At 41.9% G+C, this 25,631-nt stretch overlaps 1 protein-coding gene and 1 long non-coding RNA gene across 7 annotated transcripts in view; both read right to left on the bottom strand.

Moving 5' to 3' along the window:
• Positions 1 to 3,903: 3,903 nt before the first annotated feature.
• Positions 3,904 to 25,631, bottom strand: part of LOC110528636 (homeodomain-interacting protein kinase 1) — a 75,033-nt gene continuing 53,305 nt past the window's right edge. For 3 of the 6 annotated variants that reach the window (XM_090242051.1, XM_090242053.1, XM_090242054.1), the window contains 3 exons: positions 23,588 to 23,784; positions 9,088 to 9,206; positions 3,904 to 8,858 (listed from right to left, as the gene is read on the bottom strand). In XM_090242051.1, the coding sequence (XP_090098177.1) occupies positions 8,400 to 8,858; positions 9,088 to 9,206; positions 23,588 to 23,784 (775 nt within the window). In that variant the 3' untranslated portion in view covers positions 3,904 to 8,399. Of the gene's footprint in view, positions 8,859 to 9,087; positions 9,207 to 17,074; positions 22,117 to 22,327; positions 22,447 to 23,587; positions 23,785 to 25,631 lie in introns of those variants that run through there. The other 3 variants (XM_036984258.2, XM_090242052.1, XM_036984259.2) reach the window with 1 other exon arrangement.
• On the bottom strand, positions 17,075 to 17,856 carry LOC149982693 (uncharacterized). The gene is made up of 2 exons (XR_016497456.1): positions 17,824 to 17,856; positions 17,075 to 17,757 (listed from the first exon to the last, which is right to left on the bottom strand). It is a non-coding gene; the product is annotated as an uncharacterized LOC149982693 (long non-coding RNA).

Below are 25,631 nucleotides of genomic sequence, written 5' to 3'. Positions count from 1 at the left end.
GGAGCTAGCTAGGTTAGCTTACTCAAACAAGGGATTACATGTTAGCTAGCCAGCTATGGCTATCTGACACTGGAACTTTTCCAAGTCAAGGTAAGCTTTTATTAATTTATTGGTGAGAAAGTGCCAAGAGGGTGTAAAGCTGTCATCGAGGCAAAGGGTTGCTGTCCCCCTTTGAAGATTTTCAAAAAACACTTGTTTTTGCATTCCATAGGTGTTATTTCATAGTTTTGATGTCTTCACTATTATTATACAATGTAAAAAATTATTAAAATAAATAAATAATAAAAGCCCTTGAATGAGTTGTTCTAAAAAATTTTGACCGGTAGTATATAATAATACCAAATACCCCACCGAAGACATTCCTTAATAAAAAAAATATTTAAAAAAATATATATATACTTGGTCATAACAGACTTTATATGGGCAGATAGAACTCATAGAATAAAGGAAGGTTTTACATCTCCCTAAGAGGAAACAATGGCTACATATTGAAGATACACAAACTCGTCAATCTTTTCACGGGTCTATTTCCAAAGGATAAAGCGAAGACCATGAACAACTTTACTAATAGTTTAGATAACAATATGGAAGAAAATGAAACGGATTCTACAAGAACCAATAATCCCTCCCTAAAAAATACACCCCCTATGGAACAATCCTTTGGATAGCTTTAACTTAGAAATTGGTCCACATGGAAAAAAGGCAGAGAAACTGTAAATTACTTGGTAAGGGAAAAAATAAAACGACTTAAATGACAGAATAAAAAAGCAATTTTGGACTGACCAATGTAGATATTTTCAGATACATACAACTTAAAAGTTTCATGTCACAAAATGTTGATTTTAAATCTTTTGGACATCAGATATATATAATATATAATATAATAGGTAAGATAAACAAAACATTGAAGAGTGCCTATCCAATTTACAATCTCTAAGAAAAAAAAGATTAACTCTTGGTCCCAAAACTTAAAAATAAGTGATATCGGCACAAGATGGAGGTGTTGGAACGTAAACTAACGAAATTGTAAACTTAATCCACTAATGGAAACGTAATCCAGTCATGTTTTAAGTGTAAAACGAACAATCACTCAATAATTCATGCCTTTCTACATTGTAAAATCAAATCAAATTGTATTTGTCCCATGCACCAAATACAACAGGTTTAGACCTTACAGTGAAATGCTTACTTACAAGTTACTGCCCTCCAGGACACCTACACCACCCGATGTCACAGGAAGGCCATAAAGATCATCAAGGACAACAACCACCCGAGCCACTGCCTGTTCACCCCGCTATCATTCAGAAGGCCAGGTCAGTACAGGTGCATCAAAGCAAAATCAAATGTATTTATATAGCCCTTCGTACATCAGCTGATATCTCAAAGTGCTGTACAGAAACCCAGCCTAAAACCCCAAACAGCAAGCAATGCAGGTGTAGAAGCACGGTGGCTAGGAAAAACTCCCTAGAAAGGCCAAAACCTAGGAAGAAACCTAGAGAGGAACCAGGCTATGAGGGGTGGCCAGCCCTCTTCTGGCTGTGCCCGGTGGAGATTACAACAGAACATGGCCAAGATGTTAAAATGTTCATAAATGACCAGCATGGTCAAATAATAATAATCACAGTGGTTGTCGAGGGTGCAACAGGTCAGCACCTCAGGAGTAAATGTCAGTTGGCTTTTCATAGCCGATCATTAAAAGTATCTCTACCACTCCTGCTGTCTCTAGAGAGTTGAAAACAGCAGGTCTGGGACAGGTAGCACGTCTGGTGAACATGTCAGGATTCCATAGCCGCAGGCCGAACAGTTGAAACAGGAGCAGCAGCACGGCCAGGTGGACTGGGGACAGCAAGGAGTCATCATGCCAGGTAGTCCTGAGGCATGGTCCTATGGCTCAGGTCCTCCTCCGAGAGAATTAGAGAGAGCATACTTAAATTCACACAGGACACCGGACAAGACAGGAGAAGTACTCCAGATATAACAAACTGACCCTAGCCCCCGACACATAAACTACTGCAGCATAAATACTGGAGGCTGAGACAGGAGGGGTCAGGAGACACTGTGGCCCCATCCGATGATACCCCCGGACAGGGCCAAACAGGAAGGATATAACCCCACCCACTTTGCCAAAGCACAGGCCCCACACCGCTAGAGGGATATCTTCAACCACCAACTTACCATCCTGAGACAAGACCGAGTATAGCCCACAAAGATCTCCACCACGGCACAACCCAGGGGGACCGAGAGACTGCAGGAACCGAGAGACTGAAAAACAGCTTCTATCTCAAGGCCATCAGACTGTTAAACAGCCGCTGCTGCCAACATACTAACTCAACTCCAGCCACTTTAATAATAGAAATTGATGTAAAGATGTATCACTAGCCACTTTAAACAATGCCACTTAATATAATGTTTACATACCCTACATTACTCATCTCATATGTATATACTGTACTCTATACCATCTACTGCATCTTGCCTATGCCGTTCTGTACCATCACTCATTCATATATCTTTATGTACATATTCTTTATCCCTTTACACTTGTGTGTATAAGGTAGTAGTTGTGGAATTGTTCTGTTAGATTACTCGTTGGTTATTACTGCATTGTCAGGAACTAGAAGCACAAGCATTTCGCTACACTCGCATTAACATCTGCTAACCATGTGTATGTGACCAATACAATTAGATTTGATTTAAAAGTAATCTTTACATTTCTATCTGCATATTTCAAGGCATGGGAAATGAGGGTGAGGTGAGAAACCCAATGGGTTGGACCATACTTTTCTAGTAAATCATTTTTGAAAAAATGTTGTCATAAAAACTGGAAATCATTAAGACAGTGGATGAATCAAATGCATTATTATTTAAATTTAGCAACAAAAAAAAAAATGTGGGCCCAACATCGAGAAATAAAATAAGACAATTTGAGGCCATGTGTGCATAGTGTTAAACGTGCTGGAAACGCCCAAAGGTATAAAGAATGAGAGGGAACGTTGGACTGAGACAAAACAGGAATAGATATGGGTGCGGTGGCAATGTGGGTTTGAGCAGGTGTGACGTCATTGACGTTTGTTGGAATGTGTGTGCGTCTGTCTATTAGATTCCGTCTCGTTTTCTTTTGTTTGAAAATAAAAAAAGACGCGCATATATCGTCTACGTTCGTTTTTTTTTGCCACGTGTATTAACTTACAGACACCTTAATGCATACTTTTAAAATATATTGTTTCCCCCTTAAATGTATAACTGTCCCCACTAGGACAACCAAAATACTTAAATGCATCCTTGAAACATTTAATTGAAATAGTGTAGAATTCCATTCATTTTAATGGAGGACTGCTACTGGCTTCAAAGTCCCTTAATGGTCAACACATAGCATCAGCAATCCAGGGTTTATATACGTCATTGGTTCAAATTCTCATCCTTAGTGGACAGACTGTTTGAAGTGCCTTGTTCATTGAATCAAATCCGGAGACACTGATAATGCAACACAGGAAGGGGGTCATAATCACTAGTGCACAGCGGTAGAAAAAAAACCGCTTCATTGGAGTTTATTTTTGGACAAGTTGAGGTAGTCCCTCCCCATTTAAGTCCATTTTGGTTTCTATTGAATAAGGTTTATGGCGAGGTCTTGCTGGTAACAGGAGATCTGCTGTGGCAGGTTGTTGTGGAAACACTGTGACAGGATGAAGACCTGTGTGTAAAATGAATTCAAACATAAATCATCTAGTCAATTACTATATACTGTATGTAAAATATAGGTATATTTCCGTTCAGTTTAAGCTACATTTTTTATTTCACTATCAATATGAGAAGTTTAGCTAACTATTGAATGAATTGATAGCCTGACACCAAAGCCTGTTAACTATGATCAGCGTTGCTTAGAGTCAAGAGACAAGACACATGGACTTCTGGGTAATTTATTTGAAAACAGTGATTGGGTTGATTTGATGTTGACATTACCCTCACCAATAACCTAATCGTTACTTAAATGCATTGTGCAACATAATGACAAGACAAGACACTACAGTATCAAGAAAAAGACCAGTGAGTGTTTTGAAAACTATAAACAACTCCACCCAGATGAAGACATTCTGGGGTTCTCTGCAGAACCAGTAAAATGATCCAATTAACAGCAGTAGGAACCTTCAGTCACAATAGAACACTGGGAGAGTTCCGTCCGAGAGTGATAACGCACTTCTATCTAAACCACAGGTGACCAAAATGAACCAAATCGTTTTCAGTTGGTCAGTTTAAGTTCTAAAGCAGGTTCCTTGGCTGATCGATGAGCGATGTGACTTTCCATCGTTCGGCCTCGTTATTACAGTCCAAACAACAAACATTAAAACGCTCAGTTTGTTATGTGAAGACCTGGGTTCAATTACTATTTGAAATCATTTAAAATACTTTAAACTGTGCTCAACTGAATGTGCTTGTGTAAAGACTAGTGTGACTGTCTCCCTACATCATTACCAGGGAGTAACAGAATAGACTACATCGTTACCAGGCTGTGACAGAATAGACTACATCTTTACCAGGCTGAGACAGAATAGACTACATCGTTACCAGGCTGTGACAGAATAGACTAACTACATCGTTACCAGGGTGTGACAGAATACACTATATCGTTACCAGGCTGTGACAGAATAGACTACATCGTTACCAGGCTGTGACAGAATAGACTACATACAACATGCTAATGATTTAAATGAAATGATCCATAACATCAGTGTCAAACAACCATACATTTCTGTCTCCCTCTCCTTCCATTCAAACGTCTTACCATCCATCAGGTGCGGCATGAGCCACCAACAAGACCGTCTTGTGTGACAGCTCACATTAACGACAAAACATAATTTAAACTCACAATAGAGAAGTTTAGAACTTAGAATTTCGAACATGTAGAACTAAAAACACAGGAGTTAGGCTATATGTAAAATAATATAATACAAATATTATCAGACCATATTATGGATGTCACTGGATTAGTTTGGGTTATATAAGGGTGCTAAAGACACAAGGATCACCGTTAGAAGTTATTTAGGTTAGCATATAGCTAGCATCTCTAGCTAGTTAGCCAGCCATGCTAAAGACACACAAATCACCTTTAGGGAAGCTAGAAGATTCCAACCTTATACGCTCTGCTATATGGTTGGAAAGGGCTTTTGTTTAGATTAAGACACTGCTGAGACGTTTTTTTCCCTCATGCTAGCCAGCATGTGGCTACTGCTGGCTAGCATGAGGACGAAAACAGAATCACCTTAAGTGCTTTGTTTAAATTAGCAAGTAGCTAGCATTCCTCTAGCTAGCCTGCCATGCTAAAGATACTTGGATCACCTTTAGACCGGCCTTGGGTTAGCTAAAAGCTGGCATCTCTCTAGCTAGCTGTGCTATAGTTAGGCTACAAAGGTCTCCTGTAGGTTTTCTTAAGATTAGCTAGCATATCTAGCTAGCTAGCTAATTAGCTAGCAGTAGCATCTCCCTAGCTAGGTGTGCCGTTTCTCTAGCTACGCCTTTCTAGGCTCGCCTACATTGTCTGACGTCAGATAGCGCTGACGGCCGTCTGCACTCAAAAAACAAAACTCGGTTGAGGGACGAGCGTCGCGTAGGAGTGACGCCATCTGACGTGAGACAATGGGCTCTCCTATTGCAAGGAGACACAGCTAGGGCCTACTCAGAAGGCTGCAACGCTACAGATAGCTCACAGACCTGCATAGCTGTTATATACTGTACATTTCTGCCATGTAGAACACAGACTAGTGTCATATTCCTACATTTCATATGGAAGTGCATTTCATATGCATCCTGATCCTTACATTTCATATGGTATAGAAACACATTTTGTATCTCCAGTACTCTGTGTTTCAGCTCACTGACTGGACCCCTAGAGGAGACTAGTGTCCTTTAAAACACAAAGCCTTTTAAATAAACACAATTTATAGTATATATGATATTAAAAACCAGAACGCCTCAATCTACATCCAATTAAAACAGGGATAAAACAAAACAATTATACTTTTTCTGCTGGGAAAAATAACAGTACAATATCACATAATAATAATACTACTACAAAAGGTCAGAAAGCTGTTAAACCAGTTTGAGGTGAACCACTGCTTAACAGAATGCTGTTAAAACCAGTTTGAGGTGAACCACTGCTTAACAGAATGCTGTTAAAACCAGTTTGAGGTGAACCACTGCTTAACAGAACGCTGTTAAAACCAGTTTGAGGTGAACCACTGCTTAACAGAATGCTGTTAAAACCAGTTTGAGGTGAACCACTGCTTAACAGAATGCTGTTAAAACCAGTTTGAGGTGAACCACTGCTTAACAGAATGCTGTTAAAACCAGTTTGAGGTGAACCACTGCTTAACAGAATGCTGTTAAAACCAGTTTGAGGTGAACCACTGCTTAACAGAATGCTGTTAAAACCAGTTTGAGGTGAACCACTGCTTAACAGAATGCTGTTAAAACCAGTTTGAGGTGAACCACTGCTTAACAGAATGCTGTTAAAACCAGTTTGAGGTGAACCACTGCTTAACAGAACGCTGTTAAAACCAGTTTGAGGTGAACCACTGCTTAACAGAACGCTGTGAAAACCAGTTTGAGGTGAACCACTGCTTAACAGAACGCTGTTAAAACCAGTTTGAGGTGAACCACTGCTTAACAGAACGCTGTTAAAACCAGTTTGAGGTGAACCACTGCTTAACAGAATGCTGTTAAAACCAGTTTGAGGTGAACCACTGCTTAACAGAACGCTGTTAAAACCAGTTTGAGGTGAACCACTGCTTAACAGAACACTGTTAAAACCAGTTTGAGGTGAACCACTGCTTAACAGAACGCTGTGAAAACCAGTTTGAGGTGAACCACTGCTTAACAGAACGCTGTGAAAACCAGTTTGAGGTGAACCACTGCTTAACAGAACACTGTTAAAACCAGTTTGAGGTGAACCACTGCTTAACAGAACGCTGTTAAAACCAGTTTGAGGTGAACCACTGCTTAACAGAACGTTGTTAAACCAGTTTGAGGTGAACCACTGCTTAACAGAACACTGTTAAAACCAGTTTGAGGTGAACCACTGCTTAACAGTAAATAAAATGCAGTAGTGCAAAAATTCAAAGGTACCCCCCCACCCTTTTCCATAGCCCTCCCTGATTTATCCACAAGGTGAAGTGGGGGGGTCTTATTGCCCCTTCAGAGAGTGTGTGTGAGAGCCATAGTCCTACACATTATCGCCCCCCTCCCCCTCCCCCCATCTCTAGCCCCAGTATCATGACATCATCAGTAGGTATTCTGCTCTACCGTAGCCACGTTCAGTTGCAAAACGTTGTCCCAACGTTTCAGATTTAAAATAAATGTCATGAATAGTGTCGACGAGATCTAGAGCTGGGCGATAAGGACAAAAAAAAAAATCCACATCGGGATAAATGACCTGAATTGATCTGACAAAGGTAAATAGAAAGTAGAGTAAAATACACAAATCAACAGGAAGAACAACAGGAAGAACAACATATTCCCAGGGGTTCTAAAATCAAAAGTGTCACCACTAGCAACAGGAAGTAGCATTACAATCCATAGAACCAAAAACGAATGACACAGTAAGAGTCAGCCAGAAACGACTATGGCACAATAGAAACTCCTATGTAGTTTTAATATCTTTTAAAGGCCCAGTGTAGCCTAAAACGTTTTTTCCCTGTGTGGTTGGAATAACACTGTGAAATTGTAAAAAAAAAAAATATATATATGATAATGCCCTTTAAATGTAAAAACTGTTTGAAAAGCCCGCCTGAAATGTCAGCCTGTTTTTGGTGGGGTGGAGTTTTGAGCGTGTCTGGTGACATCACCAGGTGGTTAATTAGTTAATAGACCAATAAGAAAGAGTTCCAAAAACTCTCTGCCAATAACAGCTAGTTTTCAGTTTCCCCCTCCCCAGTCAGACCACTCCCAGACAGTCCTAGCAAAATCCTTGCTTGAGAAATTGCTCTTTGCTATTTAGCTTTCTGTTTATTTTAGATTATTTGAATTGAAAACAATCACAGTAAGGTACTTAATTGTTACCCAGAACTGACTTGATATTGAGATAAAAACGGCAGCACTGGGCCTTTCAACTACTACTAGTTTGATGTTTGTAGCCATCAATTGTTCTATCAACAATCACCCATATTAGTAAACTTATTTCATTTCAAACTTCACATTTCTCTATTAGAGGCTACTTATATTGTAATGAACGATATTAACAAAATGTCTGCGATAAGTGGTCGGGTATAGTCGGTGTCAATCATTTTTGGTTTATCATCCCAGCTCTAATGTGATCTGCAATTCACAGACACGTTTGTTCTACATAGGATTTTTCTATCTGAACGTTCCAAAACGTTGCATGCTGCTGAAAGCGCCCCCACGTCTCATCATAAGTAAGGGTACTGTCCCAACCGTCGAGGGCTGAGCTGGTATGCGCTGTAGGCTTCAGCCCGGGGCCTCACACTAATGTATGGGGGCCCAGCAGTAAACTGGTGCTGATAGGTTGCAGGAAGCCCCACCCCATGGATCATCCCTGACCCCACCGAAGACTCCTTCCTGGTCGCTGCGTCACTCCGGGCCAACCCCGAGGCTCCGTAAGAGACGGTGGGAGGGGCGTAGGTGGAAGGGGTGGGGTGGCCACGCCCCAGGAACTGTTCCATGGCCTGAGAGGCGGAGGCTAGCGCTGCGGAGGCGGGAAAGGTGTAGAGGCTGGGGGCGGTGCTTAGGGAGGGCGCTTCCTGAAAGGTGTAGTGGGAAGCGGGGCTAGGGGGGTAGGTTGCCTGGCGACGCAGGCTGCCGTGGGAACGGTCCTGAGATGAGGATGAGGATGAGACTACAGGCTGTACCTGGAGAAAGAGAGGCAGGCAGACTGCATCAGAATATCTATTTTGCCAAATAACTAAATTAAAATAAACTGTATAAACAAAGGAAACATTTTACGTCACTGTTTAAAAATTAAAATAGACAATCAACTGTTCTACACAATACATTTCTATCTGAACGTTCTGTAACGTGTCACAGTGGCCTGGGGCACACCTGCTAGTAAGAGAGGATACTATTGGCTGGCTGACTCACCTGGCTGAGGTTGAGAGGATGTGATTGGCTGGGGACAAGCTTATGGCGGTCGCTGTTGTCACCACTACAGGGTTGTCGATTGGCCCGCTTGGGCTTGATGTAGGAGCTCTGGAGTTGCCCTGGAAACCAACCAGGAAGAGACAGAGAGACATGGTTAGAAATGCAGCTTTCAACGAAACACTCAAACTGGTTTTAAAGCATTCTGTGCTTCTGTATACTGTATTTATGATTCTAAACTGTACAGAGCTCTGTGGGTATGTCCTAGTGTTGTCAAGATACCAGAATTTTGACATTGTTAGCCTACAAAGCTGGAAGCTAGCGGTATCTTCTTCCATTGGAAAGTGTTGTAGCCTGTATGGACATTGTTTTGTGAACAGTAATGAACAGTTTCTACATGCATCATTACATTATTCAAATGTGTTGGGACTTATGTGCAGCATGAATGGGGAGCTAACATGATACAGCCCAGACTCCCAGGCTAGCAGTGAGTTAGTGGAGCTAACATGATACAGCCCAGACTCCCAGTACAGGCTAGCAGTGAGTTAGTGGAGCTAACATGATGCAGCCCAGACTCCCAGGCTAGCAGTGAGTTAGTGGAGCTAACATGATACAGCCCAGACTCCCAGGCTAGCAGTGAGTTAGTGGATCTAACATGATACAGCCCAGACTCCCAGTACAGGCTAGCAGTGAGTTAGTGGAGCTAACATGATACAGCCCAGACTCCCAGTACAGGCTAGCAGTGAGTTAGTGGATCTAACATGATACAGCCCAGACTCCCAGTACAGGCTAGCAGTGAGTTAGTGGAGCTAACATGATACAGCCCAGACTCCCAGGCTAGCAGTGAGTTAGTGGATCTAACATGATGCAGCCCAGACTCCCAGTACAGGCTAGCAGTGAGTTAGTGGAGCTAACATGATACAGCCCAGACTCCCAGGCTAGCAGTGAGTTAGTGGAGCTAACATGATGCAGCCCAGACTCCCAGGCTAGCAGTGAGTTAGTGGAGCTAACATGATGCAGCCCAGACTCCCAGGCTAGCAGTGAGTTAGTGGAGCTAACATGATGCAGCCCAGACTCCCAGGCTAGCAGTGAGTTAGTGGAGCTAACATGATACAGCCCAGACTCCCAGTACAGGCTAGCAGTGAGTTAGTGGAGCTAACATGATACAGCCCAGACTCCCAGTACAGGCTAGCAGTGAGTTAGTGGAGCTAACATGATACAGCCCAGACTCCCAGTACAGGCTAGCAGTGAGTTAGTGGATCTAACATGATACAGCCCAGACTCCCAGGCTAGCAGTGAGTTAGTGGAGCTAACATGATACAGCCCAGACTCCCAGGCTAGCAGTGAGTTAGTGGATCTAACATGATACAGCCCAGACTCCCAGGCTAGCAGTGAGTTCGTGGATCGGGCAGGTTGCACTTGATCCCTGAGACACATCTACCGAAAGCAACACATTCTAGTACCGAACCATTTTTCATGATCTAGTACGATTAGTGCTGTTTCAGGTCGATAATCTCGTGGAATTCAAATCAGTCAATTAGTTGTTTAACCTGCAAACAAAAACATTTCGGTTAATCTCTCACCACTAACGTTTCTGATATTTGTGTAGCATAAGATTTGAAAATAATCAATGTACATGCGAAAACACAGATATTGAAACAAACCATTATTTTTTTTATTTTTTAAATCAACCTGCAACAGACCATGCTGAGAAATATAACAAAGGCCCCTCCCATATCTGTGGATAATTGCGTAGATTTAACTACCTGTTTCTGGTTACTCTTAATGCAGTTAAAAGCACTCCATCACAATCAACAATAATTCCAGGGAGCGTCCTTGAGTGTTAAGATAACTTCCAATGAGAGTCAATTTAACCTTGATAACACTGATTTCAACTATCCTTGATTTACTGTCTAGGTTAAAGGGCAACTAACACCACTTTTCAACCTCATGTTTGTTATCTCCAGCACAATACCAGTGCCAACATATTTGAAAACTGTATTTCTACATTTTTGTAGAAAAATATGTTAACTTTTTAACATTTAAAACTGATTTTCAAACACTTGACATTCGCAGTGACACGAGGAGTGAGAAAATACCCTCCTTTGGGCTAGAAACTAGTTGCAGGTTTGTTGAAAATCAGTTTTTTAAAAAAACTTTTAATTCTACCCTGTGATGTCACAGAAGCATTTTTTTTTGTTAGGACCTTCTTCTTCTCTCCTTTTAACCACAGATCATAGAAACATGCCGTTTTCACATATGTAGAAAGTGGCGAAATTGCCCATTTTAAGTCAATCGCGTTTATTACAAGTTTCAACCGGGAGACTGTTATTTTACTTGTCAGGTTGGTTGTTGTACAAGATTTCCCGGCTGAAGTTGCATGACTTTGACCTGATTTTTAATAGAAATACTAATGACTTAATCACTCTGGTGTAACGGATGTGAAACGGCCCGCTTAGTTAGCGGTGCTCGCTAAATAGCGTTTCAATCGGTGACGTCACTTGCTCTGAGACCTTGAAGGAGTAGTTCCCCTTTGCTCTGCAAGGGCCGCAGCTTTTGTGGCGCGATGGGTAACGATGCTTCGTGGGGTGACTGTTGTTGATGTGTGCAGAGGGTCCCTGGTTCGCGCGAGGGTACGGTCTAAAGTTATACTGTTACTACACTGGCATAAAAAAAAACGTCTGCCAGAAACTCAACATGATCATTGTATTTATTTAACCAGGATAGCCCACTCACTCATTCAATAACAGCTGTTTTCCATGGAGTCCCGGGTGTCATGTGAAAATATACTGAGCGAAAAATATAAATGCAACATGCAACAATTTTCAAAGATTTTACTGATGGTCACAGATACCTTAAAATAAATGGGTCTCACAATGGGCCTCGGGATCTCAAATCAAATTTTATTTGTCACATACACATGGTTAGCAGATATTAATGCGAGTGTAGCGAATGCTTGTGCTTCTAGTTCCGACAATGCAGTAATAACAATGCAGTAATAACCAACAAGTAATCTAGCTAACAATTCCAAAACTACTACCTTATAGACACAAGTGTAAGGGGATAAAGAATATGTACATAAAGATCCCAATGGGCCTCGGGATCTCGTCACAGTATTTCTGTGCATTTCAGATTGCCATCGATAAAATGCGATCGTCTTCGTTGTCCATAGCTTGTGCCTGCCCATACCATAACCCCACCGCCACCACTGGGCACTCTGTTGACAACGTTGACATCAGCAAACCTCTCGCCCACACGATGCCATGCACGTGGTCTGAGGTTGTGAGGCCAGTTGGACGTACTGCCAAATTCTCTAAAACAACGTTGGAGGCGGCTTATGGTAGAGAAATGAACATTCAATTCTCTGGCAACAGCTCTGTTGGACGTTCCTGACAAAACCTGCACATTTTAGAGTGGCCTTTAATTGTCCTCAACACAAGGTGCACCTGTGTAATAATCATGCTGTTTAATCCATTTCTTGATATGCCACACCTGTCAGGTGGATGGATTATCTTGGCCAAAGAGAAAATGCTCACGAACAGGGATGTAAACAAATTTGGACACAAAATTTGAGAGAAATAAGCTTTTTGTGCAAATGGAACATTTCTGGGATCTTTTATTTTAGCTCAAGGACAATGGGACCAACACTTCACATGTTGCGTTTACATTGCTAGTGACTATATTCACGTCACCAAATAATTTATTAAAATACATGGTTTTGGAATGGTCTACAATAGCCTCAACAGACCTCTGTAGGGTAGCATCTTGGTGTAGCCGGAGGACAGCTAGCTTCCATCCTCATCTCGGTACATTGACTTCAATACAAAACCTAGGAGGCTCTTGGGTCTCACCCCCACCATAGACTTACACATTATGACAACTTCCGGAGGACGTCCTCCAACCTATCAGAGCTCTTGCAGCATGATCTAGTTCTGAAAGCATAAGCTAGAGCTAGCTAGCACTGTAGTGTATAAAATGTGGTGAGTAGCTGACTCAGAGAAAGACGGGGAGTCACACAGTTTTAAACAAATTAATTTCTTCAGAAATTAAGGAGAAGTGAGAGAGAGAGCTAGCTATATATATATTTTTTTAAATGTTTTACTTTCACTTAGCTAGCAAACGGAGCTAGCTAGGTTAGCTTACTCAAACAAGGGATTACATGTTAGCTAGCCAGCTATGGCTATCTGACACTGGAACTTTTCCAAGTCAAGGTAAGCTTTTATTAATTTATTGGTGAGAAAGTGCCAAGAGGGTGTAAAGCTGTCATCGAGGCAAAGGGTTGCTGTCCCCCTTTGAAGATTTTCAAAAAACACTTGTTTTTGCATTCCATAGGTGTTATTTCATAGTTTTGATGTCTTCACTATTATTATACAATGTAAAAAATAATTAAAATAAATAAATAATAAAAGCCCTTGAATGAGTTGTTCTAAAAAATTTTGACCGGTAGTATATAATAATACCAAATACCCCACCGAAGACATTCTTTAATAAAAAAAATAAAATAAAAAATATATATATATATACTTGGTCATAACAGACTTTATATGGGCAGATAGAACTCATAGAATAAAGGAAGGTTTTACATCTCCCTAAGAGGAAACAATGGCTACATATTGAAGATACACAAACCCGACAATCTTTTCACGGGTCTATTTCCAAAGGATAAAGCGAAGACCATGAACAACTTTACTAATAGTTTAGATAACAATATGGAAGAAAATGAAACGGATTCTACAAGAACCAATAATCCCTCCCTAAAAAACCCTCTATGGAACAATCCTTTGGATAGCTTTAACTTAGAAATTGGTCCACATGGAAAAAAGGCAGAGAAACTGTAAATTACTTGGTAAGGGAAAAAATAAAACGACTTAAATGACAGAATAAAAAAGCAATTTTGGACTGACCAATGTAGATATTTTCAGATACATACAACTTAAAAGTTTCATGTCACAAAATGTTGATTTTAAATCTTTTGGACATCAGATATATATAATATATAATATAATAGGTAAGATAAACAAAACATTGAAGAGTGCCTATCCAATTTACAATCTCTAAGAAAAAAAAGATTAACTCTTGGTCCCAAAACTTAAAAATAAGTGATATCGGCACAAGATGGAGGTGTTGGAACGTAAACTAACGAAATTGTAAACTTAATCCACTAATGGAAACGTAATCCAGTCATGTTTTAAGTGTAAAACGAACAATCACTCAATAATTCATGCCTTTCTACATTGTAAAATCAAATCAAATTGTATTTGTCCCATGCACCAAATACAACAGGTTTAGACCTTACAGTGAAATGCTTACTTACAAGTTACTGCCCTCCAGGACACCTACACCACCCGATGTCACAGGAAGGCCATAAAGATCATCAAGGACAACAACCACCCGAGCCACTGCCTGTTCACCCCGCTATCATTCAGAAGGCCAGGTCAGTACAGGTGCATCAAAGCAAAATCAAATGTATTTATAAAGCCCTTTGTACATCAGCTGATATCTCAAAGTGCTGTACAGAAGCCCAGCCTAAAACCCCAAACAGCAAGCAATGCAGGTGTAGAAGCACGGTGGCTAGGAAAAACTCCCTAGAAAGGCCAAACCCTAGGAAGAAACCTAGAGAGGAACCAGGCTATGAGGGGTGGCCAGCACTCTTCTGGCTGTGCCGGGTGGAGATTACAACAGAACATGGCCAAGATGTTCAAATGTTCATAAATGACCAGCATGGTCGAATAATAATAATCACAGTGGTTGTCGAGGGTGCAACAGGTCAGCACCTCAGGAGTAAATGTCAGTTGGCTTTTCATAGCCGATCATTAAAAGTATCTCTACCACTGTCTCTAGAGAGTTGAAAACAGCAGGTCTGGGACAGGTAGCACGTCTGGTGAACATGTCAGGATTCCATAGCCGCAGGCCGAACAGTTGAAACAGGAGCAGCAGCACGGCCAGGTGGACTGGGGACAGCAAGGAGTCATCATGCCAGGTAGTCCTGAGGCATGGTCCTAGGGCTCAGGTCCTCCTCCGAGAGAATTAGAGAGAGCATACTTAAATTCACACAGGACACCGGATAAGACAGGAGAAGTACTCCAGATATAACAAACTGACCCTAGCCCCCCGACACAAACTACTGCAGCATAAATACTGGAGGCTGAGACAGGAGGGGTCAGGAGACACTGTGGCCCCATCCGATGATACCCCCGGACAGGGCCAAACAGGAAAGATATAACCCCACCCACTTTGCCGAAGCACAGGCCCCACACCGCTAGAGGGATATCTTCAACCACCAACTTACCTTCCTGAGACAAGGCCGAGTATAGCCCACAAAGATCTCCACCACGGCACAACCCAGGGGGACCGAGAGACTGAAAAACAGCTTCTATCTCAAGGCCATCAGACTGTTAAACAGCCGCTGCTGCCAACATACTGACTCAACTCCAGCCACTTTAATAATGGAAATTGATGTAAAGATGTATCACTAGCCACTTTAAACAATGCCACTTAATGTAATGTTTACATACCCTACATTACTCATCTCATATGTATATACTGTACTCTATACCATCTACTGCATCTTGCCTATGCCGTTCTGTACCATCACTCATTCATATATCTTTATGTACATATTCTTTATCCCTTTACACTTGTGTGTATAAGGTCGTAGTTGTGGAATTGTTCTGTTAGATTACTCGTTGGTTATTACTGCATTGTCGGAACTAGAAGCACAAGCATTTCGCTACACTCGCATTAACATCTGCTAACCATGTGTATGTGACAAATACAATTAGATTTGATTTAAAAGTAATCTTTACATTTCTATCTGCATATTTCAAGGCATGGAAAATGAGGGTGAGGTGAGATACCCAATGGGTTGGACCATACTTTTCTAGTAAATCATTTTTGAAAAAATGTTTACATAAAAACTGGAAATCATTAAGACAGTGAGTGGGTGAATCAAATTTTGCAAAAAAAAAATAAAAAATGTGGGCCCAACGTCGAGAAATAAAATAAGACAATTTGAGGCCATGTGTGCATAGTGTTAAACGTGCTGGAAACGCCCAAAGGTATAAAGAATGGGAGGGAACGTTGGACTGAGACAAAACAGGAATAGATATGGGTGCGGTGGCAATGTGGGTTTGAGCAGGTGTGACGTCATTGACGTTTGTTGGAATGTGTGTGCGTCTGTCTATTAGATTCCGTCTCGTTTTCTTTTGTTTGAAAATAAAAAAAGACGCGCATATATCGTCTACGTTCGTTTTTTTTTGCCACGTGTATTAACTTACAGACACCTTAATGCATACTTTTAAAATATATTGTTTCCCCCTTAAATGTATAACTGTCCCCACTAGGACAACCAAAATACTTAAATGAATCCTTGAAACATTTAATTGAAATAGTGTAGAACTCCATTCATTCTAATGGAGGACTGCTACTGGCTTCAAAGTCCCTTAATGGTCAACACATAGCATCAGCAATCCAGGGTTTATATACGTCATTGGTTCAAATTCTCATCCTTAGTGGACAGACTTGTTTGAAGTGCCTTGTTCATTGAATCAAATCCGGAGACACTGATAATGCAACACAGGAAGGGGGTCATAATCACTAGTGCACAGCGGTAGAAAAAAAACACTTCATTGGAGTTTATTTTTAGACAAGTTGAGGTAGTCCCTCCCCATTTAAGTCCATTTTGGTTTCTATTGAATAAGGTTTATGGCGAGGTCTTGCTGGTAACAGGAGATCTGCTGTGGCAGGTTGTTGTGGAAACACTGTGACAGGATGAAGACCTGTGTGTAAAATTAATTCAAACATAAATCATCTAGTAAATTACTATATACTGTATGTAAAATATAGGTATATTTCCATTCAGTTTAAGCTAGATTTTTTATTTCACTATCAATATGAGAAGTTTAGCTAACTATTGAATGAATTGATTGCCTGACACCAAAGCCTGTTAACTATGATTAGCGTTGCTTAGAGTCAAGAGACAAGACACATGGACTTCTGGGTAATTTATTTGAAAACAGTGATTGGGTTGATTTGATGTTGACATTACCCTCACCAATAACCTAATCGTTACTTAAATGCATTGTGCAACATAATGACAAGACAAGACACTACAGTATCAAGAAAAAGACCAGTGAGTGTTTTGAAAACTATAAACAACTCCACCCAGATGAAGACATTCTGGGGTTCTCTGCAGAACCAGTAAAATGATCCAATTAACAGCAGTAGGAACCTTCAGTCACAATAGAACACTGGGAGAGTTCCGTCCGAGAGTGATAACGCACTTCTATCTAAACCACAGGTGACCAAAATGAACCAAATCGTTTTCAGTTGGTCAGTTTAAGTTCTAAAGCAGGTTCCTTGGCTGATCGATGAGCGATGTGACTTTCCATCGTTCGGCCTCGTTATTACAGTCCAAACAACAAACATTAAAACGCTCAGTTTGTTATGTGAAGACCTGGGTTCAATTACTATTTGAAATCATTTAAAATACTTTAAACTGTGCTCAACTGAATGTGCTTGTGTAAAGACTAGTGTGACTGTCTCCCTACATCATTACCAGGGAGTAACAGAATAGACTACATCGTTACCAGGCTGTGACAGAATAGACTACATCTTTACCAGGCTGAGACAGAATAGACTACATCGTTACCAGGCTGTGACAGAATAGACTAACTACATCGTTACCAGGGTGTGACAGAATACACTATATCGTTACCAGGCTGTGACAGAATAGACTACATCGTTACCAGGCTGTGACAGAATAGACTACATACAACATGCTAATGATTTAAATGAAATGATCCATAACATCAGTGTCAAACAACCATACATTTCTGTCTCCCTCTCCTTCCATTCAAACGTCTTACCATCCATCAGGTGCGGCATGAGCCACCAACAAGACCGTCTTGTGTGACAGCTCACATTAACGACAAAACATAATTTAAACTCACAATAGAGAAGTTTAGAACTTAGAATTTCGAACATGTAGAACTAAAAACACAGGAGTTAGGCTATATGTAAAATAATATAATACAAATATTATCAGACCATATTATGGATGTCACTGGATTAGTTTGGGTTATATAAGGGTGCTAAAGACACAAGGATCACCGTTAGAAGTTATTTAGGTTAGCATATAGCTAGCATCTCTAGCTAGTTAGCCAGCCATGCTAAAGACACACAAATCACCTTTAGGGAAGCTAGAAGATTCCAACCTTATACGCTCTGCTATATGGTTGGAAAGGGCTTTTGTTTAGATTAAGACACTGCTGAGACGTTTTTTTCCCTCATGCTAGCCAGCATGTGGCTACTGCTGGCTAGCATGAGGACGAAAACAGAATCACCTTAAGTGCTTTGTTTAAATTAGCAAGTAGCTAGCATTCCTCTAGCTAGCCTGCCATGCTAAAGATACTTGGATCACCTTTAGACCGGCCTTGGGTTAGCTAAAAGCTGGCATCTCTCTAGCTAGCTGTGCTATAGTTAGGCTACAAAGGTCTCCTGTAGGTTTTCTTAAGATTAGCTAGCATATCTAGCTAGCTAGCTAATTAGCTAGCAGTAGCATCTCCCTAGCTAGGTGTGCCGTTTCTCTAGCTACGCCTTTCTAGGCTCGCCTACATTGTCTGACGTCAGATAGCGCTGACGGCCGTCTGCACTCAAAAAACAAAACTCGGTTGAGGGACGAGCGTCGCGTAGGAGTGACGCCATCTGACGTGAGACAATGGGCTCCCCCTATTGCAAGGAGACACAGCTAGGGCCTACTCAGAAGGCTGCAACGCTACAGATAGCTCACAGACCAGCATAGCTGTTATATACTGTACATTTCTGCCATGTAGAACACAGACTAGTGTCATATTCCTACATTTCATATGGAAGTGCATTTCATATGCATCCTGATCCTTACATTTCATATGGTATAGAAACACATTTTGTATCTCCAGTACTCTGTGTTTCAGCTCACTGACTGGACCCCTAGAGGAGACTAGTGTCCTTTAAAACACAAAGCCTTTTAAATAAACACAATTTATAGTATATATATGATATTAAAAACCAGAACGCCTCAATCTACATCCAATTAAAACAGGGATAAAACAAAACAATTATACTTTTTCTGCTGGGAAAAATAACAGTACAATATCACATAATAATAATACTACTACAAAAGGTCAGAAAGCTGTTAAAACCAGTTTGAGGTGAACCACTGCTTAACAGAATGCTGTTAAACCAGTTTGAGGTGAACCACTGCTTAACAGAACGCTGTGAAAACCAGTTTGAGGTGAACCACTGCTTAACAGAATGCTGTTAAAACCAGTTTGAGGTGAACCACTGCTTAACAGAATGCTGTTAAACCAGTTTGAGGTGAACCACTGCTTAACAGAACGCTGTGAAAACCAGTTTGAGGTGAACCACTGCTTAACAGAATGCTGTTAAACCAGTTTGAGGTGAACCACTGCTTAACAGAACGCTGTTAAAACCAGTTTGAGGTGAACCACTGCTTAACAGAATGCTGTTAAAACCAGTTTGAGGTGAACCACTGCTTAACAGAATGCTGTTAAAACCAGTTTGAGGTGAACCACTGCTTAACAGAACGCTGTTAAAACCAGTTTGAGGTGAACCACTGCTTAACAGAATGCTGTTAAAACCAGTTTGAGGTGAACCACTGCTTAACAGAATGCTGTTAAAACCAGTTTGAGGTGAACCACTGCTTAACAGAATGCTGTTAAAACCAGTTTGAGGTGAACCACTGCTTAACAGAATGCTGTTAAAACCAGTTTGAGGTGAACCACTGCTTAACAGAACACTGTTAAAACCAGTTTGAGGTGAACCACTGCTTAACAGAACGCTGTTAAACCAGTTTGAGGTGAACCACTGCTTAACAGAACGCTGTTAAAACCAGTTTGAGGTGAACCACTGCTTAACAGAATGCTGTTAAAACCAGTTTGAGGTGAACCACTGCTTAACAGAACGCTGTTAAAACCAGTTTGAGGTGAACCACTGCTTAACAGAATGCTGTTAAAACCAGTTTGAGGTGAACCACTGCTTAACAGAACACTGTTAAAACCAGTTTGAGGTGAACCACTGCTTAACAGAACGCTGTGAAAACCAGTTTGAGGTGAACCACTGCTTAACAGAACGCTGTGAAAACCAGTTTGAGGTGAACCACTGCTTAACAGAACACTGTTAAAACCAGTTTGAGGTGAACCACTGCTTAACAGAACACTGTTAAAACCAGTTTGAGGTGAACCACTGCTTAACAGTAAATAAAATGCAGTAGTGCAAAAATTCAAAGGTACCCCCCCACCCTTTTCCATAGCCCTCCCTGATTTATCCACAAGGTGAAGTGGGGGGGTCTTATTGCCCCTTCAGAGAGTGTGTGTGAGAGCCATAGTCCTACACATTATCGCCCCCCTCCCCCTCCCCCCATCTCTAGCCCCAGTATCATGACATCATCAGTAGGTATTCTGCTCTACCGTAGCCACGTTCAGTTGCAAAACGTTGTCCCAACGTTTCAGATTTAAAATAAATGTCATGAATAGTGTCGACGAGATCTAGAGCTGGGCGATAAGGACAACAAAAAAAAATCCACATCGGGATAAATGACCTGAATTGATCTGACAAAGGTAAATAGAAAGTAGAGTAAAATACACAAATCAACAGGAAGAACAACAGGAAGAACAACATATTCCCAGGGGTTCTAAAATCAAAAGTGTCACCACTAGCAACAGGAAGTAGCATTACAATCCATAGAACCAAAAACGAATGACACAGTAAGAGTCAGCCAGAAACGACTATGGCACAATAGAAACTCCTATGTAGTTTTAATATCTTTTAAAGGCCCAGTGTAGCCTAAAACGTTTTTTCCCTGTGTGGTTGGAATAACACTGTGAAATTGTAAAAAAAAAAATATATATATATGATAATGCCCTTTAAATGTAAAAACTGTTTGAAAAGCCCGCCTGAAATGTCAGCCTGTTTTTGGTGGGGTGGAGTTTTGAGCGTGTCTGGTGACATCACCAGGTGGTTAATTAGTTAATAGACCAATAAGAAAGAGTTCCAAAAACTCTCTGCCAATAACAGCTAGTTTTCAGTTTCCCCTCCCCAGTCAGACCACTCCCAGAACAGTCCTAGCAAAATCCTTGCTTGAGAAATTGCTCTTTGCTATTTAGCTTTCTGTTTATTTTAGATTATTTGAATTGAAAACAATCACAGTAAGGTACTTAATTGTTACCCAGAACTGACTTGATATTGAGATAAAAACGGCAGCACTGGGCCTTTCAACTACTACTAGTTTGATGTTTGTAGCCATCAATTGTTCTATCAACAATCACCCATATTAGTAAACTTATTTCATTTCAAACTTCACATTTCTCTATTAGAGGCTACTTATATTGTAATGAACGATATTAACAAAATGTCTGCGATAAGTGGTCGGATATAGTCGGTGTCAATCATTTTTGGTTTATCATCCCAGCTCTAATGTGATCTGCAATTCACAGACACGTTTGTTCTACATAGGATTTTTCTATCTGAACGTTCCAAAACGTTGCATGCTGCTGAAAGCGCCCCCACGTCTCATCATAAGTAAGGGTACTGTCCCAACCGTCGAGGGCTGAGCTGGTATGCGCTGTAGGCTTCAGCCCGGGGCCTCACACTAATGTATGGGGGCCCAGCAGTAAACTGGTGCTGATAGGTTGCAGGAAGCCCCACCCCATGGATCATCCCTGACCCCACCGAAGACTCCTTCCTGGTCGCTGCGTCACTCCGGGCCAACCCCGAGGCTCCGTAAGAGACGGTGGGAGGGGCGTAGGTGGAAGGGGTGGGGTGGCCACGCCCCAGGAACTGTTCCATGGCCTGAGAGGCGGAGGCTAGCGCTGCGGAGGCGGGAAAGGTGTAGAGGCTGGGGGCGGTGCTTAGGGAGGGCGCTTCCTGAAAGGTGTAGTGGGAAGCGGGGCTAGGGGGGTAGGTTGCCTGGCGACGCAGGCTGCCGTGGGAACGGTCCTGAGATGAGGATGAGGATGAGACTACAGGCTGTACCTGGAGAAAGAGAGGTAGGCAGACTGCATCAGAACATGTATTTTGCCAAATAACTAAATTAAAATAAACTGTATAAACAAAGGAAACATTTTACGTCACTGTTTAAAAATTAAAATAGACAATCAACTGTTCTACACAATACATTTCTATCTGAACGTTCTGTAACGTGTCACAGTGGCCTGGAGAGGATACTATTGGCTGGCTGACTCACCTGGCTAAGGTTGAGAGGATGTGATTGGCTGGGGACAAGCTTATGGCGGTCGCTGTTGTCACCACTACAGGGTTGTCGATTGGCCCGCTTGGGCTTGATGTAGGAGCTCTGGAGTTGCCCTGGAAACCAACCAGGAAGAGACAGAGAGACATGGTTAGAAATGCAGCTTTCAACGAAACACTCAAACTGGTTTTAAAGCATTCTGTGCTTCTGTATACTGTATTTATGATTCTAAACTGTACAGAGCTCTGTGGGTATGTCCTAGTGTTGTCAAGATACCAGCATTTTGACATTGTTAGCCTACAAAGCTGGAAGCTAGCGGTATCTTCTTCCATTGGAAAGTGTTGTAGCCTGTATGGACATTGTTTTGTGAACAGTAATGAACAGTTTCTACATGCATCATTACATTATTCAAATGTGTTGGGACTTATGTGCAGCATGAATGGGGAGCTAACATGATACAGCCCAGACTCCCAGGCTAGCAGTGAGTTAGTGGAGCTAACATGATACAGCCCAGACTCCCAGTACAGGCTAGCAGTGAGTTAGTGGAGCTAACATGATACAGCCCAGACTCCCAGTACAGGCTAGCAGTGAGTTAGTGGAGCTAACATGATACAGCCCAGACTCCCAGTACAGGCTAGCAGTGAGTTAGTGGATCTAACATGATACAGCCCAGACTCCCAGGCTAGCAGTGAGTTAGTGGAGCTAACATGATACAGCCCAGACTCCCAGGCTAGCAGTGAGTTAGTGGATCTAACATGATACAGCCCAGACTCCCAGTACAGGCTAGCAGTGAGTTAGTGGATCTAACATGATACAGCCCAGACTCCCAGGCTAGCAGTGAGTTAGTGGAGCTAACATGATACAGCCCAGACTCCCAGTACAGGCTAGCAGTGAGTTAGTGGATCTAACATGATACAGCCCAGACTCCCAGGCTAGCAGTGAGTTAGTGGAGCTAACATGATACAGCCCAGACTCCCAGGCTAGCAGTGAGTTAGTGGATCTAACATGATACAGCCCAGACTCCCAGGCTAGCAGTGAGTTCGTGGATCGGGCAGGTTGCACTTGATCCCTGAGACACATCTACCGAAAGCAACACATTCTAGTACCGAACCATTTTTCATGATCTAGTATCGAAAACGTACATAACTTTCGGTAAACTGTGTAACACTAGTATGTTCTGTGTGTGTGTGTGTGTTTGAGAGCGTATTAGACATGCTTGCATGCATGCGTGTGTTAGGCGAGTGTGAGCCACCTCACCCGTCTCAGTCGGCTGGGTCTTGACAGATGGTGCCACCACGGCCAGTGACCTGCCCATAGACGTCCCCCCTCCCCGGAGGTGTGTGAGAGTGCTGGAGCCGGCGAGGAGGCGGGGGGTGAGGGGGCTGGCCGTGGAGGAGTCAGAGTCGTGGACCGTCAAACAGCTGATCACATTAGTCCTCTGAGCCGGACCACAGCTGTTAAACAGACAAACACAGAGATTCATACATTAGAGACATACATTAAGGGATACAGTACCAGTCAAAAGTTTAACACCTAATAATTCAAGGGTTTTTCTTTATTTTTACTATTTTCTACATTGTAGAATAATAGTGAAGACATTGAAACTATGAAATAATACATATGGAATCATGTAGTAACCCAAAACGTTTTAAACAAATCAAAATATATTTTAGATTTGAGATTCTTCAAAGTAGCCATTCTTTGCCTTGATGACAGCTTTGCACACTTGGCATTCTCTCAACCAACTTCACCTGGAATGCTTTTCCAACAGTCTTGAAGGAGTTCCCACAAATGCTGAGCACTTGTTGGCTGCTTTTCCTTCACTCTGTGGTCCAACTCATCCCAAACCATCTCAATTGGGTTGAGGTTGGGTGATTGTGGAGGCCAGGTCATCTGATGCAGCACTCCATCACTCTCCTTCTTAGTCAAACAGCCTGGAGGTGTGTTAAGTCATTGTCCTATTGGAAAACAAATAATAGTCCCACTAAACGCAAACCAGATGGGATGGCGTATCGCAGCAGAATACTGTGGTAGCCATGCTGGTTAAGTGTGCCTTGAATTCTAAATAAATCACTGAGTGTCACCAGCAAAGCACCCCCACACCATCACACCTCCTCCTCCATGCTTCACGGTGGGAATCACACATGCAGAGATCATCCGTTCACTCTGTGTCTCACAAAGACGCGGTGGTTGGAATTAAAAATCTCAAATTTCAACTCCAGACCAAATGGCAGATTTTCACTGGTCTAATGTCCATTGCTCATGTTTCTTGGCCCAAGCAAGTCTCTTCTTATTGGTGTCCTTTAGTAGTGGTTTCTTTGCAGCAATTCGACCATGAAGGCCTGATTCACCCAGTCTCCTCTGAACAGTTGATGTTGAGATGTATCTGTTACTTGAAGTCTGAAGTATTTATTTGGACTGCCATCTGAGGCTGGTAACTGTAATGAACTTATCCTCTGCAGCAGAGGGAACTCTGGGTCTCCCTTTCCTGTGGAGGTCCACATGAGAGCCAGTTTCATCATAGCGCTTGATGATTTTTGCAACTGCACTTGAAGAAACTTTCAAAGGTCTTGAAATGTTCCGGATTGACTAACCTTCATGTCTTAAAGTAATGATGGACTGTCATTTCTCTTTGCTTATTTGAGCTGTTCTTGACATAATATATATTTTTTATTTAACCTTTATTTAACTAGGCAAGTGAGTTAAAAACACATTCTTATTTACAATGAAGGACAAACGCGGACGACGTTGGGCCAATTGTGCGCCGCCCTATTGGACTCCCAATCACGGCCGGTTGGGATACAGCCTGGAATCAAACCGGGGGTCTGTAGTGACGCCTCTAGCACTGAGATGCAGTGCCTTAGACCGCCGCGCTACTCGGGAGCCATATGGACTTGGTCTTTCACCAAATAGGGCTATCTTCTGTATACCACCCCTACCTTGACACAACACAACGGATTGGCTCAAATGCATTATTAAGAAGGAAAGAAATTCCACAAATTAACAAGGCACACCTGTTAATTGAAATGCACTCCAGGTGACTGACTACCTCATGAAGGTGGTTGAGACGCATTAGGGCGGAACTGTCAGACAACTGATTGAGTATCATACCCGGCCAAAAACAAAGAACCAGAAAGCATAGACTTTCCCACCCGAGTCACACCCTCCTGACCAAACAAACATAGAGAATAAAAGGATCTCTACAGTAGAAAGCCCATAAAATTGTCAGAGACTCCAGTCACCCAAGTTATAGACTGTTCTTCTCTGCTACCGCACGGCAAGTGGTACCGGAGCACCAAGT

The sequence above is a fragment of the Oncorhynchus mykiss genome, chromosome 7, assembly GCF_057628025.1.
Source record: "Oncorhynchus mykiss isolate SJ-2025 chromosome 7, ASM5762802v1, whole genome shotgun sequence".
Classification (NCBI taxonomy): Eukaryota; Metazoa; Chordata; class Actinopteri; order Salmoniformes; family Salmonidae; genus Oncorhynchus; species Oncorhynchus mykiss.
This window is presented reverse-complemented; position numbering and strand designations above follow the sequence as displayed.